The sequence below is a fragment of the Lolium rigidum genome, chromosome 6 (assembly GCF_022539505.1).
Source record: "Lolium rigidum isolate FL_2022 chromosome 6, APGP_CSIRO_Lrig_0.1, whole genome shotgun sequence".
In the NCBI taxonomy this organism is placed as follows: domain Eukaryota; kingdom Viridiplantae; phylum Streptophyta; class Magnoliopsida; order Poales; family Poaceae; genus Lolium; species Lolium rigidum.
The window spans coordinates 152,566,885-152,583,424 of record NC_061513.1 but is presented as its reverse complement, the minus strand read 5'-3'; the positions used below and the strand labels follow the sequence as shown (position 1 = coordinate 152,583,424).

At 44.8% G+C, this 16,540-nt stretch overlaps 1 protein-coding gene across 1 annotated transcript; it reads right to left on the bottom strand.

The window, feature by feature from the left end:
• Positions 1–9,267: 9,267 nt before the first annotated feature.
• Positions 9,268–14,899, bottom strand: LOC124661665 (plastidic ATP/ADP-transporter-like). Its single transcript, XM_047199540.1, has 5 exons — positions 14,132–14,899; positions 11,584–11,853; positions 10,960–11,103; positions 10,521–10,868; positions 9,268–9,850 (listed from the first exon to the last, which is right to left on the bottom strand). Exons 1-5 carry the CDS (start codon positions 14,897–14,899, stop codon positions 9,527–9,529), a joined length of 1,854 nt encoding a protein of 617 aa, XP_047055496.1. The 3' UTR covers positions 9,268–9,526.
• Between the last annotated feature and the right edge of the window lie 1,641 nt (positions 14,900–16,540).

The window sequence follows — 16,540 nt, the reverse complement described above, 5'->3', positions numbered from 1 at the left end:
GCAAGACAAAAACAAAGTAAAGAGATTGGATGTGGAAGACTCCCCTTGCAGCGTGTCTTGATCTCCCCGGCAACGGCGCCAGAAAAATAGCTTGATGCGTGCAGTCGACACGTCCGTTGGGAACCCCAAGAGAAAGGTGTGATGTGTATAGTAGCAAGTTTTTCCTCAGAAAGAAACCAAGGTTTATCGAACCAGGAGGAGCCAAGAAGCACGTTGAAGGTTGATGGCGGAGGAGTGTAGTGCGGCGCAACACCAGGAATTCCGGCGCCAACGTGGAACCTGCACAACACAATCACGTAACTTTGCCCCAACGTAACAGACGAGGTTGTCAATCTCACCGGCTTGTCTGTAAACAAAGGATTAGATGTATTGTGTGGATGATGATGGTTGTTTGCAAAGAACAAGTAAAGAACAATTGCAGCAGATTGTATTTCGTATGTAAAGAATAGGACCGGGGTCCACAGCTCACTAGCGGTGTCTCTCCCATAAGATAGCAGTATGTTGGGTGAACAAATTACGATTGGGCAATTGACAAATAAAGAAGGCATAACAATGCACATACATATATCATGATGAGTACTATGAGATTTAATAAGGGCATTACGACAAAGTACATAGACAGCTATCCAGCATGCATCTATGCCTAAAAAGTCCACCTTCAGGTTATCATCCGAACCCCTTCCGGTATTAAGTTGTAAACAACAGACAATTGCATTAAGTATGGTGCGTAATTGCGGTGACCCAGCATACCACTGCATGTTGTAGTATACAAGTCGTTGATATAATCTTTGTGAAGGGACTTCTTCACAAATTGCCATATCCCTCAGAGTGGTACAACAGAAACATTGCAGGTCATAACACTCCATATGTTATTACACACATGGTCTTAACAAGTTGGTATTCTCATAGGTCCTATGAGAACACCCTAAGATACTACTTAAGTACAATTACAACTTATAACAACTATAAAGAGAGCTCAACAACTTATTTAAGTAAGTTCTACGTTGCTCGGCTCTATGATGCTAGGGTATGTCACTACTCCTCCACCTCCGTGTCATCGGATCCGTAGACTATCCCATAGTCTACTCCTTCCACTCCGCCGGTAAGATCGTGTTCCTCGTAAACCAGCTCGTAACTTCCTTCTGGTACTCCATCGTTGACGGCCTCCACTTCCGGATCACAGTCTAGCAAGGGTGTCGAAAGAAAGTGAGTACAGGGGTACTCAGCAAGTTCTAAAAGAGTAAAAAGGTGTTTTATGCACTAGCTACGACCATTGATCAGAAATCGCAGGTCTATGCATGTTTTGAAATCCTTTCTTCAAAAGGTTGCTTTTATTATGAAAACTATGCCCGTCGCCTTCACAAAGTTGACCAGAACTTCGTGGAGTTCCTTTCTCGCCGCGTTCGCAGCTCCCTTCCCGAACAGGGAGTGACAGACCACAATTTGATACACTCGCAGAGGTGCGTTACTTTTCCCATAAGAGATTCCACCCCTTTTGCCATCCGCAGGGACTTGCCCCCGTTCACACTTCCTTTGGTGTGAGGCCAGGTATGAAAATCCAAGCCCACACCGCCTTCTCCGCGACTGCAAACCCACCCTTTGTCCAACCGTACACCCCCGTAGACTTCTCCCAATAATACGGCTTTACTCACGGTGTACTCCGGACAATCCTTCATAGATCGTAGAGCTTATCATCACTAATGGATGGGGATTTAAAAGGATATCCCAACCTATTGCGGCGGTGCCTCCAACACCCCACCGGCTCTACGGATCCGTTGGCGTGCGTAAGGAAAAGATACGGCTGGCTTCCCGCAGCCATTATAGATCTCATGGTCAACGCGGTTTGTACGGCGCTAGAATCACTGGACGGCATTGGTAATTAATCCTAGGGTGATATAACCCATGCAATGGAACCTCCACCATAACAACACATACCATGGTTCCATTGCCAGCCACATAGTCATATTCATAGTTGGAAAGTAACATTTCATTTGCGATGCAGGAATGATAAGTATATAGTTTTGTAGTAAAGTAGTAGAAAATAATCAAGTTGACATGAGCAAGGGTGAACTTGCCTGTGGACTGCGAGATAGTGCAGTTCAATGCAGTTGATGGAACCTGGACCTCGGGTTCTGTAAGAAGCATCATTGTCCGGTAAGGACAATGTTATAAAATCCAAATAATGCAATCATGTATGTATTATTTTATGTTGAATCCCTTTACCCCGCTGAGTTATAGCAATTTAGGGTTGAGTTACGATTTATGTCTTTGACAGTAACTTGCAATAGATTTAAAAGTGTAAATCATTTTAATTCTCATAAAGTACAATAATTCAAAGTAAAACTATTTGACTTGATGATTTATTTTTCATTCCAAAAAAATAATTTGAAATAATAGAGTTATCTCTATATTTTCTGGAATAAATAGGGAATAGAGTATTTTTCTTTGAGAAATACCTTTCTCAATAGAAATGACTTGGAATAGTAGAATTTCATTTTGAAATGTTTGAAAATAAGTATTTAAACTTATTTGAGATTTTTCCTTGAATTTTAAATACAAGGAAATAATAATTTGAAATTCCAAATCATTATTTTAAATTCATCAAATTCATAAATTTGAATTTGTTTCTTAAATTTTATTTCATATTTTATTCTGGTTAAGAATAATTTTTCATTTACTAATCCAATTTTTAATGGATTTTTAGAGTTGTAGTTTATTTACTAAAAATTGGTGAAATTCTGGTCTTTTTCTAAAAAGTAAAAAGACAGAAATACCCCTGGCCCCTATTGGGCCAGCCCACTTAACTAAGGCCCAGGGACAGCCCACTAAGGCATGTCCCCTAATGGGTCGGTGGCGCCGAAGCGGCCCACCTCGCTCCTCACTCGTCTCTCACACTCGCTCGTTCCTAACCCTAAATCTCTCGCGTCTCCCGTGGCGATGGCGTCGCCGCCGTGGCCGCCGCCACTCTCCGGCCATCTTCATGCTCCCCGGCTCTAGCCACTTACCAAATCGGAACCGCCGCGTGAAGATCTACCGATCTATCCGCGTGGTTTTCCCCATCTCTTCCTCTCCTAGTGGATCGCCCCTCTCTGGATCTCGTGGAGAATCGCCTCTGGCGATTGACGATCTCCGGCGAGCTCTCGTCCTCGCCGACGACGTGTGCGCCTCCGAGACTGACCTGGCGCAGTGCTGCTCGCAGCACTTGTGTCGTCGTCTCCGGTGCTCTCGCTGCGGTGGTGTGTTCGTGTTCGCCGGCGTAACGTCGGCGCCTACCCTGGCTTTGCAGCTGCTATGGCCGTGCGAGCACTGCCTCGCCATGCCCTAGCTTCTGCCACCAGGCGCGTGTAAGTTCTTCACCTCCTCCTTCTCTCCTTCATGTATGTGCGCCTCCCTTGCTACTGTACTTCATCCTCCTCATGTTCTGTGACTCTCTGGTGATCCTGGGATCACCCAGAGCTCTTCCATGGCTGCTTAATCTGCCTATACTTTCATTTGCTGCAAGCCCATGGCCAAAGCACCTATTTCTGATACTGGCCAGGGTTGCCTTACTTGTTGTTCATGCTTTGCTTGCTTATCTGTGGCTCCTAGCCTGCTCTAATCTTGCTATGCTCTACTGTATTTGCTTATGGCTTGCTTGTGCTTACTTGCATGTCATACTTGCTTGTCTAGGTGTACTGTGGTGCATCAGTGACACTTGTGTGTGCCAGTGATGTTTGTGGAATGCTTCTGTGCTTCCTGTATAAGCTAATGATCCATTGGATCATTCATTGCTTGTTGGCTAGCTTATCTGTGTGGCTTGACTTGATTCAATTGATCCATTTGATCAATTAAATGTCAGTGATGGCTTACTGATTAATTCTGTGGCTAAATGATTCATTTTCTTTGTTGATGCTGATACTCAAGCATCACTATGCTGCTGCTTACTTGTGCTGTTTCTCATTCAAGCTCACTGGACTAGATCCAATAGCTATTATGCAGTGAGTAAACTGTGTTGCCTTATATTATGCTACTGTCAGTACTAAGCATGGATCTGTGATAAATTCATGCTTGTATTAATTAAGTTATGATGAACAGCTTATGCAGTAATGATTTAAATGACTTGCTTGCAAATGAATCTGCTATTCATGATTGTTTAGCAAGCAAATGAATCTGAATCCATTCCTGGATAATGATGTGCTATAGTTGTTTTTCTTTTATTTGGTGCTAAGTGTGATGTGACCTCAGTAGCCTTGCTACTGATTGGTTGCTCACCTATTTAATTGGATCTTGTGGCTACTCAACCTTTGCTTGCATATTTGGGGATCATACTAGATATGAATGCCAATATGCTTTCCTGATGAAATCTAGGGTTTACTGATGGTTACTAGCTTAGGGTTTACTGTGTAGTCTGAATTAGCTTCTATTCATTGCAACACATCTACTGGTGATGTCTGTGCATATGATCTTGCTAGTGTGTGCATCTGTGCATGATTACTAGCTTCAGTGTACAAGATCTGTATCTAGATGATTTCCATTTTTAGTGGCTTTTAGACTGGCAGTAATCCTTGGTGAAAACCAAGTGATGATCTACCCACTTGAGCATCTGCTCAATCCCATGATTATGTCATGCATATATTATGGATCAGATCCCTTGGATCTGTCCAGGAACTTGGTATACCTTGTTCCAGCTCCAAGTATGAGATGTTTTGTTGTTGCAGACTTGGGGTTTTGTGCACAACCCTTCACCTCCGTGTTCCGGTTGATCTTCTCAGGTCACCATGATTCCCGGTGGCTAAGTGGTTGTGTGTTGGTGCTGTTCTTGAGTATGAACTGGATGAACTTGTGTTGGCTCTAGCTTCACCCTTACCTGGTGAATTATCTTATCTGTCGACTATCAAGGTTCTAGGGTTTGTGTTCTATTTATATGCTCCCTACTTCTACCCTGGCCATGACACACAAGGCCTGGTTACTTTGTGACTCACCCCTTGCATTGCCTTGCTGTTGCTTGGTTAGCAATAGCCTTCATATGCTGAAACTTGAGCCCCTGTGGCTGCTCGGCTTTGGTCTCGCTCGGTCTTATCTTGTGCTGTCCAGGAATTTGGACAAGCACAAGTGTGCGATGACGAGTTTCACCGTCCAAACTGGATTTCGTGATTTGTGTTAACTCGTCCAAACTCGAAATTGCTAACACTTACATTCTGGTCTAGCACTTGTTATTTATGTTGCAGGTTTGAAGTGAATATGACCCGAAGATGTTCTTCAAGCATTAGTCTAGTTTTTAGTTTAGGAAAATCTTGTAATTTTCCTTTTTCATTTCTGTTTATTATTCCTCAATTCTTGTATCAAGAATATTGTAAAGACTTTGTAATTTGTGTTGTGTATCAATAAAGCTCAAGTTTTGTTTATGAGATTTTATCTTATGTAATGTTTATATTCTTGATTAATTATTGTATTTAATATTCAATTTGAAATTCAAAGTCATTTGAATTTATAACTTGTGTTTGAACTCTAAATTCATTACTTATTTTGTGTGATGTTTATTTTTAAAGGTTTTGACACTTATCAAATGCAATCATTCCCCAAAGTAATAAGATACAAAAGAGATCATGTCGAAATTTCCATAACTCACATTGCCTAACCCTAAGTGCAAAATGAGAGAGAACCTCGATCCCTCTTAGGTTTAGTTGCAATAAGGCGCGAAAATTTCCCCCGTTTTGCGATGAAATGCACATCCCATTTCTAAATCTACCCTTCGTTGTTCCTATGTTCTGGGTTATTACAGTAATGTAATCAACACAAATATCCTTAGACAAAGCATCGATGTTTTATCCCTAGTGGCAACAGCACATCCACAACCTTAGAACTTTCTGTCACTCGTCCCGCATTTAATGGAGGCATGAACCCACTATCGAGCATAAATACCCCCTCTTGGAGTCACAAGTATCAACTTGGCCAGAGCCTCTACTAGCAACGGAGAGCATGCAAGAACATAAATAACATATATGATAGATTGATAATCAACTTGACATAGTATTCAATATTCATCGGATCCCAACAAACACAACATGTAGGATTACAAATAGATGATCTTGATCATGATAGGCAGCTCACAAGATCTAACATGATAGCACAATGAGGAGAAGACGACCATCTAGCTACTGCTATGGACCCATAGTCCAGGGGTGAACTACTCACACATCGATCCGGAGGCGATCATGGCGATGAAGAGACCTCCGGGAGATGATTCCCCTCTCCGGCAGGGTGCCGGAGGCGATCCCTGAATCCCCCGAGATGGGATTGGCGGCGGCGGCGTCTCTGGAAGGTTTTCCGTATCGTGGCTCTCGGTACTGGGGGTTTCACGACGAAGGCTTTAAGTAGGCGGAAGGGCAGGTCAGGAGGCGTCACGAGGGGCCCACACAACAGGGCCGCGCGGCCAAGGGCCAGGCCGCACCGCCCTGGTGTGTCACCACCTCGTGGCCCCACTTCGTCTCTCCCTCGGACTTCTGGAAGCTTCGTGCAAAAATAGGACCCCGGGCGTTGATTTCGTCCAATTCCGAGAATATTTCCTTACTAGGATTTCCGAAACCAAAAACAGCAGAAAACAACAGAATCGGCTCTTCGACATCTCGTCAATAGGTTAGTGTCGGAAAATGCATAAATATGACATATAATGTGTATAAAACATGTGAGTATCATCATAAAAGTAGCATGGAACATAAGAAATTATAGATACGTTTGGGACGTATCACTCACCTTCATCACTGCCGTAGAAGCAGCAACCAGCTTCGCTCCAGTCGAGAATGCGATCGGATTTCATCTTCATGATGACGCTCCACTTCGTCCTCCCGTTTCTGATGTGGTTGTATAGCTGAAGAGTGGTGACATGTACGCCGGCGAATGCCATGTTGAAGCAGACGTCGCTACGGACGAGCTGAACCAACCGGTTCAGCACAAACTCTGATAGCTCAGGTTTCCAAACCATGGCTGGTTTGCTTGCTATCAGAGATGGCTGAGCATTCACAGTTGGTGCAGACAGATCAGGGGAGCCCAAAGGTATGATCGCCTACATGACAAACACTAGAAGATCAATCAACTACCACATGGGCATCCTTAAGCACTAGCAGATCTATGAACTACCAGTACCACATCAAAGAACAACGATGTAGGTAAGATCGGCCTTACAGTCAAAGGAGCCACACGCAGCACCGAGGTAGGGGAAGCAGGGACCCTGGCGAAGATGCAGGCAGCACCACCGTCCCAGTGGAAGATGCAGACAACACCACCGTCCCCGTCGTAGAGTCAGATGGAACCGGGAAAACCTCGACAACCTCCACCGGCGACGAAGGAATGTCCTACAATGGATTCGTTCAGACCCCGGTTGTGTACCCATAAGATCTAGATCTAAGGCTAGGGTTTGCATAAGCTTACCACAACCGAAGTCATCGACGCAGACGAAGAAGACGACCATCCTCCGCGGCCAGTAGCCGCCGCCACAGCCGCCGCAAGCCTCGCCGACCGTGCGGGTGAGGTAGAGCTACCTATGTCGCTAGATCGGGAATGCTGGATGAGCTCGAAATGGGAGGAAATGGGGGATTTGGATTTGCCGGTGAGAGAGCCGCCCCTATATACGGTGGCGAAAATTCAAGCGCGGTGTTCGAATTCATGGCGCAGAGATTTCGCCGTCCCGCGCGAGCTCCCGCCATCTCCGGCGGTGGCTCTGCGAGGACGCCGCGTTCTCCACTTCTGCGGAAACGGTGGTGGCTCGCTAGAAACGGCCGAACCGGGCGTTCCTCCAGGGCCTGGCGCGAGGGTGCTTTGAGAACCGGTTCCTGCAAGAACGCGGCGTCGACCAGGTAACCAAACGGACCGAAAAAAAGCTAGGCCGATGCGAGCCAAAGGGGCATGCAGCCTACCAAACGCGCCCTTAGGGACGTACATTAACCTCCAAGTTGGAGTGTCGGACGAGGTCAATTGTAACCTTAACGAGAATGGCTAATATTAATCTAAATCCCCTTACAAGGTCCAATTCCTTAGGTGCAATATCCTCACCCATTAGCTCCACAGTTTTGAGGATTGGAATTCTTCGTTTGGCTTGCCATTCAAAAAGACTTTGGACTCATGATCGCTTGGAGAAGAGGGGTGGCCGAATTTTGGTGTTACCCACTTTGCAAGGGTGTGACGGAGTTGGCGGATCACTTTTGAGTTACTTGTCGTTTCCCATAAGGCTTTGGGGGCTCATGAAGGATTGGCTTGACCTTCACTTCGTTGACCTACATGCCTACGGTCTAGGCGGAAAACGAGGGGCCACGGACGGGAAGCAAGTGGCCATGAGGACGGGAATGAGCGGCCATGCTGGAAGGCGACATGGTGGATGTGGAGGCGATGCCCCGACATTAAATTCGCCATGTCATTCATGACGGCCTTGCACGGGGAGGACGAAAAATGGGGTGACCCGTTAGGTGCACACCCCACCTCAAACGGACGAGGGGATGTGAGCCTCTATTCTGTCCGTGGGGCACCCAAACATACCAAAACGGACTTTTTTTATGTGTGTCCGATTAGGGTGTCCCGGTGAACCCTTATTCTTTATTATGCACGCGGATTTATCTCCTACTAGTCGATAAAATCAAACACCAAATTTAAAAAAAAAAAATCAACCACCAAACGGAACATCAAAGGAACAACTTGGAAGCGAACTAGGCAAACATTACCAGAACGAGCACGCAGCAATTGCTCAAAAAGCATATGGATCATACGATAAGAGGGACAGGGGCCACAGGACTGAAACCCCACTCGATCGCATGACTAATATCTTCAGGATTTGAGAGCCAGCTGATCGGTGGCAGATCTCTCAAATCATGTGGGAAGTATTGCACGCACGTGACGTACATGCAATTTGGCCTCATGTCCCTGTATGTACATGCGATCTGCTGTTCCTGTGATCGTATCAACCCAGGTCCCACCACTTGGGCCATATGAGCTGACCTATGCTAGAACTAGCAACCAAGATATGGCCTCACATGTCGCTGCTACTTTTGCCCTCTCGGCTCTCGGTCAGCCGTTGCTGCCCTTCAGAATGCTCCTCCTGTCATAGTCGAATCGGACAGAAAGCGTCAAAGTGATCGTCAGATTGCAAGTTTGATGCGGTTCGTGCTCTGCAATGGCAAACAAGTAAATCGATGGCCAGATCACTTCACTGTATCGTGGTGGCAACAAGACAGTGCTATCGAATCATAGTTGGCTGGTTAACTTCAGAACACAAGCGCATTGATTTTAGACGACATCACATGAAAAATCTACGACATCCTAATCGCAACAATGGTTGAATTTCCTCACAATGGTATTCCAGCCTTCCAGGCCGGCTGTCAAAATTTGCTCACATTACAAACTAACAAGCACCTTGATTCTACTCACTGTTACAGACACGAAGAAACGGTGGATAGTTCCTTCTCAATTATTTCTGATCAGATCGATGTGACCATGCTCTGTCCTATGGTTTCTCCAAAGAAGGTTGATGGATCTACTGAACTGGAGATGAGTTAGATGGTCAGCTCTCAGTTCCAGTTGTTCCGTTTGGTTGCTCCACCAATATATCAGTAGCTGCCTCAGGTTCCTTGAGCGGCACGGTTTCCGCTTTCTCCTTCTCAGACATCTCCTTTCTGAGATCCTCTTTGGCCAAGCTTGAGAATTGCTTGTCCAGCGATCTTGCAGCTCCTAGCCATGCGAGCACAATGACCAGCAGTATGCCACCAAGGTAGGGTGTCGAATTTGCCAAAGAGCCGAATATCAGGATCAGGAACTGTTGGATCAGCGCACCGCCAGACTTGCCTAATGGGTTGCAGACAACATCAATGGCTGCCTTTCCCTTCAACTGCAAACAGATGGAACAGAAATTAGCAACATAACAGTGGTGCAGACAGTGGGTTCTGAATATTGAGTTGCACAAACATGGCGCTAGAGCAAGCCAGGAAACATCAAGCAGAAAATGGTATGATGTTAACTAGACTAGAGTATATTGTTAACTAGAAAATGGTATGATGTTAACTAGACTAGACTATACTATTGATATCCTAGGGCTACTCATGGTAAGGAATTGCACTTGCTGAAGCACTTATAAGTTCACAACTGATGAATAAAACCCTTTTTTTTTGCAGCAGGAAAAGACAGGTGATGCTGCTATACAACTACAGGGCCATGGGAAGTTATGTATGAGATCCAACATGCTTAATAGTATCACCATACACATCTTCAGAAAACTAAAAAAGATCAATTCACCGTACTAATTTCAGTATATGCTACTGACCTGTAAATATGAATAGATTATTTTCAAATACTATATTATACATATCAATAAGAATCTATCAGAGGGAATTTACAAATAGCACACAATATGCAATAGGAATGCAATACATGTCTATAAAGCAACAAATTAACTTAAATTAAGTACCATTCAGCAGAAAAGAACACCAGCAAGTAAATAATTTTACAATAAGTCGCAACGGAATCACACTAATAAAAATGCAGTGGAAGGATGAACCAACCTTCATATCTCCATCCAAAGGAATATAGGCCATTTCCTTGCAGGGATCAAACAAACTGTACTTTGCACTCTTGCTAAATATGTTCTGCAGTGCACCCACATAAACAGCTGCAAGAAGAGGTGTCATACCCATCGTGGCAAGCATGGGAGTCAGTGGTTGCCCAAACAGAAGCAGAGAGAAGAAACCAACACCAGTGACCAACAAAACCGTGGGGGTGATCATGGCAGCCACTCCCCAGCCAAATTTTTGGAATATAATACGGCCTAACAGCATCATCGTGAAAGTTGCAATTCCAGTTGCAGTAGAGAAGTCACCCATGAAAGATGAGTATTCGTTTGGACTAGGGAACTGCCAAAATGAAAAGGGAAAACATTAATTAAAAAGGTTAAAGGGATATAACAGTCTGGAAAGAAGAAAAACAGAAGGTGAAAAGGACTACCTGTGCCTTGAGCTTTGATTTCCATGTGACTTCCACAAGATTGATACTAATGCCGTATGCAACCACTAAGGTAGCAAGGTCCCTCACATATTTCGAAGAGACCAGAACTTTCATACTCTCTTTCATGCTGAGCTTAGGTTTCTTCTGTTGAAACAATCATTATCAGATTATGTAAAGTAGTAGTGATAAAAATGGGAAGCAGATTCAGATATTCTACTCGGAAATTCAATTCGGCTCCCGGGTGCATATGCTCCCTCTATCAAAAAATTATATTTTGAAATGTCGGAAAATTTTGAAAAAAAATTCTACATGTACATCTCCACAATATACGTACGTTCGCCAAGTTTCGCGAGGAACCAATATGTTTTGTGGTCTGTGTAAAAAAGAGAAAATTTATCTCCTGAAAAGCCTTATTTTCAGCATTGAATTTTGTCTTTTTTACACACGTCACACGACAAGTCGGATTTTGATGAAACAACTTTGTGAGCGCGCAGCACGTGAAGATGTATGTTCGAATTTCTCGTTTCAATTTTTTAAAATTTCAAAATATATGTAAGATACATTTCAAAATAAAGGGAGCATATGCTCCCATGTGCCAAAACACCATTCCCATATTCTACTGACCTTTTTCTTCTTGTGATCAGACTTCGGAAGAGAAGGGTCATTCAGAACAAGCTTGTTCACCGCCCAATAGATGGAAGAAATGACAAGCCCAAGAAGTACCACTATGCCCATCATTCCTTTCAAAGATACCTCCCAGCCATCAACTCCTGGAGCCATTGTCTTCCGCAAATTTGAGAAATATTTAACTGTGCGCCCAGAAAAGATAAGGGCAATATTTGCCCCAAGGCCAAATAGAGGGTAGAACTCTTTTGCTTCATCAACTGTGGTGATCTGAAAAAGACGGAATCAACTCAGTTTGAGTAATGAGGACTATCATTTGATGAGAAAGCTAAGAAAATGTGAAATAAGGATTCTTCAGCAGTCCGCTCTCTAAAACGTCAATACATCCACCAAGGTCAGAGCAGAATTGTACTGACAAGTACCACTGTCACTGTGAACTCCTATGCTTCATACCCCCTTCCACCTCACCCCCCATGTTGCTGCCCGCTGGCAGGCCGTTAGGACTGACTAACAATATTATCTAATAAAAAAGCAACTCTAGGAAATGGAACTAACCATCAGATCCTTTCTGCGACAACAGCAGCCAATCCTAATGCTCATTCTGTGGAGTGTCTGGCTACAAAACTACGTTGATGTCTATTAGAGACACAACTTCGCTCACTACCTAAGTGACAGCTAGATGCATTTCGGAGTTAAGATATCACCATGTGGGCTCATAGACTCGGATTCAGACATCAGCCTGTAATTTCTAGCTGGTAAAATTGTTAACGCACTCTGAAGTAGTGCCATTTAGGGATCTTTCAATAACATAGACTGCAGAGCAGAATGCTTGAGATATTGAACCAATAACAGGTTAACAAGAATAGCCATCAAACGGTGTTGAAAAGTATGAGATCTAAATGTGAAAATGCAACATACATCGGTATATATGTAATACAAATTTGTTGATCTTCACACATTATCTCTGTCATCTCCCTTCTGTAGATTTTAGTTAGACTCGTTTACTTATTTTTACCAAGTTTCAGTAATGATGTCTTGATTGTCTCTCGAAAGAAACCGCAATTAGTAAAATGTGTATGCGTGCATCAAATACAAGCATGCTAACCACGTTTTCCAGAAGAAAAGGAGCCATAATACAAAAACATATTAGGTGTACTCAAGCCTACATCAATCTTCATCATTTATCTCAAAATGAGTTAGAAAGTGTGGACAGTATCCAGCCAAGTGTTCCAAAAGAACAGATATTCACAACCAGTAGATGACTGAAAACAACATTCAGGTTATGGAAAGCTAGAAATCATGCAGCTGTGCATATTCATAGCAGAAAGCAACAAGCACCTAGACCTCATCCAACAGCTACAGCCACGCAATGCAATAAATGGATACGTGCATCAATTGATGCAGGGGTCTTATTCCCCTGTTCGAAAAGAAAACGCAATGCAATGTTAAGTTCTACAATGCAGGACCAACAAAAAAGAGCGCAACATTTCATCATCAGCTGTCTAACCATTCTGACAGAGAGAAGAGTTTTCCTATCCAAGTTTAGTTCTACAATAACCAAGCATCGGTCAAAACATTGACGATCAACCATGCAGCTAAGCATACTCAAATGCGATGCGAAATGCTACAGTGCAGGACCTACACATCATTTTATCATCAGCTGTCTAAGTATTCTGAAAGGGAGAAGAGTTTCCCTATCCAAGTTTAGTTCTGAAATAACCAACCATCGGGTCAAAACATTGACGATCAACCATGCAGCTAAGCATACTCAAATGCGATGTGAAATGCTACAGTGCAGGACCTACACATCATTTTATCATTAGCTGTCAAAGTATTCTGAAAGGGAGAAGAGTTTCCCTATCCAAGTTTAGTTCTGAAACAACCAACCATCGGATCAAAACATTGACGATCAACCATGCAGCTGAGCATATTCAAATGCATGACCTACAAACTACTAGAGAAAAAAAAGAGCAAACCATTTCATCATCAGCTGTTTACTACTCTGACAGAGGTAAGTGTTTTCCTCTCCAACAACCAACCATGGGGTCAAAGTATTGACCATCAACGGTCAAAACTACAAAACTGTAGAGAAAACATCCAAATGCGATGTGAAATGCTACAATGCATGACCTAAAAAACACTAGAGCAAAAAAGAGCACATCATTTCATCACCTGCTGTCTAAGCATTCTGACAGCGAGAAGAGTTTTCCTATCCAAGTTCAGTTCTCCAATAAGCATCCATCCGGTCGAAACATTGATTAGGAACCAAGCAGCCGAGCATATTCAAATGCGATATGAAATGCTACAATGCATGGCCTACAAAATACTAGAGAGAGAAAATACTGTAGCACACCATTTCATCATCAGCTGTCTATAAGTATTCTGACAGAGAGAAGAGTTTTCGTTTCCAACAACCAACCATGGGGTCAAAATATTGACCATCAAGGGTGGTCAAAACTAGACTCTATATGCCTGGAAATGAAGGACGTGGTTCGCACTTGCACAATACAAAGGTTGAAGGAAAAGTCGAAAGCCGTGAGTGACTGACCTGGTTGGCGAACCCCCAGAAGAGGACCGAGACGACGACGCTGCCCCATAGCTCTGCCATGACATAGAACAAGCAGAAGCTCCAAATCCTGAGTATGGCGACGGGCCCAAGGAAGCTGGGCCCGAGCGCGGCGAGCAGCCTGTCGGCGAGCGCGGTGGGGTGGATGAGGTCCCTGAGCGGGTAGAGCACGAACCCGAAGAGGCCGAAGAAGGCGATGAAGGGGAAGATGACGGTGTAGAAGAGCGCCTCCCGGGAGAGCACGTCGGAGAGCTTGGAGTAGGCGAGCATGAACCCGATGGCCATGGGCAGGTTGACCCAGGTCTTGAGGAAGGGGATGATCTCGGCGCTGCTGCCCTTGGCGGTGACGACCAGCACGTCCTTGGTGTCCCGCAGGATGGTGTAGTTGAAGAGGATGCAGAAGAACATGAGCCCCAGCGGCACGATCTTCTTCAGCGTCGGCAGGCCCACGCCGAGGAACTTCTTGGGCTCTGGCGGCTGCGGCAGCGCGGCGGCGGCCGCCGCCGCGCTGCAGGAGACGCTGGGGGTGGGGGTGGGCCTCCGCTTGAGGAGGCCGTATCCGAGGACGGCGTCGTGGGAGGTGCGGGCTCTGGACGCGAGGAGCGGGGAGTGGAGAGCGGCGGGGCTGGAGGTGGAGGTGGAGGTGGGGGAGAGGGAGGCGCGGGTGGCTCGCAGGCGCGGGAGGGGGAGGCGTGGCCCGGCGCGGAGGGTGAGGCCGGGCTTGGCGCTGAGGAGAGCGAGCGACTCCATGAGTGGCGGCGCGATGGTGGTGGTCGGCTCGCCTCCGGCGCTGCCTCGCCCACTCCAAGGAGGGGATTGGGGGAGAAGGGGGAAGGTGGGGAGGAGGGAAGTGGGTGTCGAGCTCGGGAGTAGTATAAAAAAGATGGCGCATCCGGATCGGCCGTGGGTTTTTGTGCCTGGGACAATCCTGGCCGTCGGTTCTGGTTCTGGGGTTGGGGTTGGTGTGGGTGGAGAAAGGGGACAGGACCCGGCGGCCGCCTCACGCGGTCAGCTGCGGGCGAGCTCGAGCACTGTCCCACGTGGGTTTTGTTTCAAGCCAAAAGCTGATTTCTCGGCTCCCACTAAACTTCACAATAAACGTGGAGGTCTAGCTAAACCTCATAGCACCTTCTCTGTGGTTGGTGAGGGTGAGGGTTTTAGAGCATCACAAAAAAAAATACTCTCTCCGTTCTGAAATAGTCTACATTTTAGCTCTAAAATTTGTTCTTAAATACTCTACATTCTACCAATTTTGCTCTCTTCATTGGACGCTGATATTTTCAATGTAGTTTGCATTGGCTGTTCACATATATAAGTAGTACTAATAAATGCAATACTAATTTGTCTTATTTTTTCTAAAATGTAGACTAAATCAGAACGGAGGGAGTAGTTTTAGAACACCTGTTTTTATGGGTTGCTAGTTTTGTGTACCAATTTTCTGCAATTTTAGTTGACGTCAAATAGGGCACCACATTTAGTGCCCAATATTTCACAACACATATCTTTGCAACAGATGGCACACATATTAAAACATACGAATTTAGGTATTGATTTCTTCATCACACATATCAGGTTCAAACATACCATAGTGTAGCATAGACACAAACAAACAAAAAGTTCGACAAACACACATAGACAAACGGAAAGTTCGGCAAACACATAGACAATATCAAAGCCACTCATGGTTCAGTGACTACCGTGTCTTCATTGTCTACATTGGTATTGTCGGCATCTTCTTTTTTTGGGTGTCTCTCCATTGCCTTCATTGTCGTTATCATCGACATTGGTGGTGTTGGAAGCATTATATGCATCCATGGAAGCTCCCATGGCACCACATATGGAAGCTCTTATGCCACCACCCATGGAATATCCAATGCCTCAAACCATGTAAACTCCCATGGCAGTGATGCATGTAAAATACATACATGAACTTTATACTTTACTACAGCATATTACAACATATTTTGCATCTTATATAATGTTATTCACATGTTTTATGATGTTTTAGGGGATTTTCTAAACAATTCTCTCTCTTCCGGTTCTAATTTTGTTTGGCAGAAAACGCCTCTTTTTAGTGTTTTTGACATTACAAGAGCTACAGGACTCCAAAAAGGGCAAGATCAGGGGCCACGCTTTGTAAATTTTGAGACGAACAAAATGAGCTAAAGTGGACCACAATGAGATCAATAGGCTGGGAGAGAGGGACAGTGGCGCGCCCACCCCCTTTGGGCGCGCCACCAGCCCTCTTTCTCGCCTGGAGCGTCCGTTTCGCTTCAATCCAACATCAACCGACTTGTTTTGTCTTAAAACCCACTATATATACGACCCCCGGGGGTTTCGTCGAGGCTACAGCAGCGGAAATCAAAAACACGTAAACAGAGAGTCAGCAGG

Coding starts and splice junctions, on each gene's coding strand:
- LOC124661665 (XM_047199540.1), bottom strand. CDS start 14,899: ATGGAGTCGCTCGCTCTCCTCAGCGCCAAGCCCGGCCTCACCCTCCGC. Junction 11,854..14,131: donor TCTGGGGGTTCGCCAACCAG/GTCAGTCACTCA, acceptor CGTCTTTTTCAG/ATCACCACAGTTGATGAAGC. Junction 10,869..10,959: donor AATCAAAGCTCAAGGCACAG/GTAGTCCTTTTC, acceptor TCATTTTGGCAG/TTCCCTAGTCCAAACGAATA.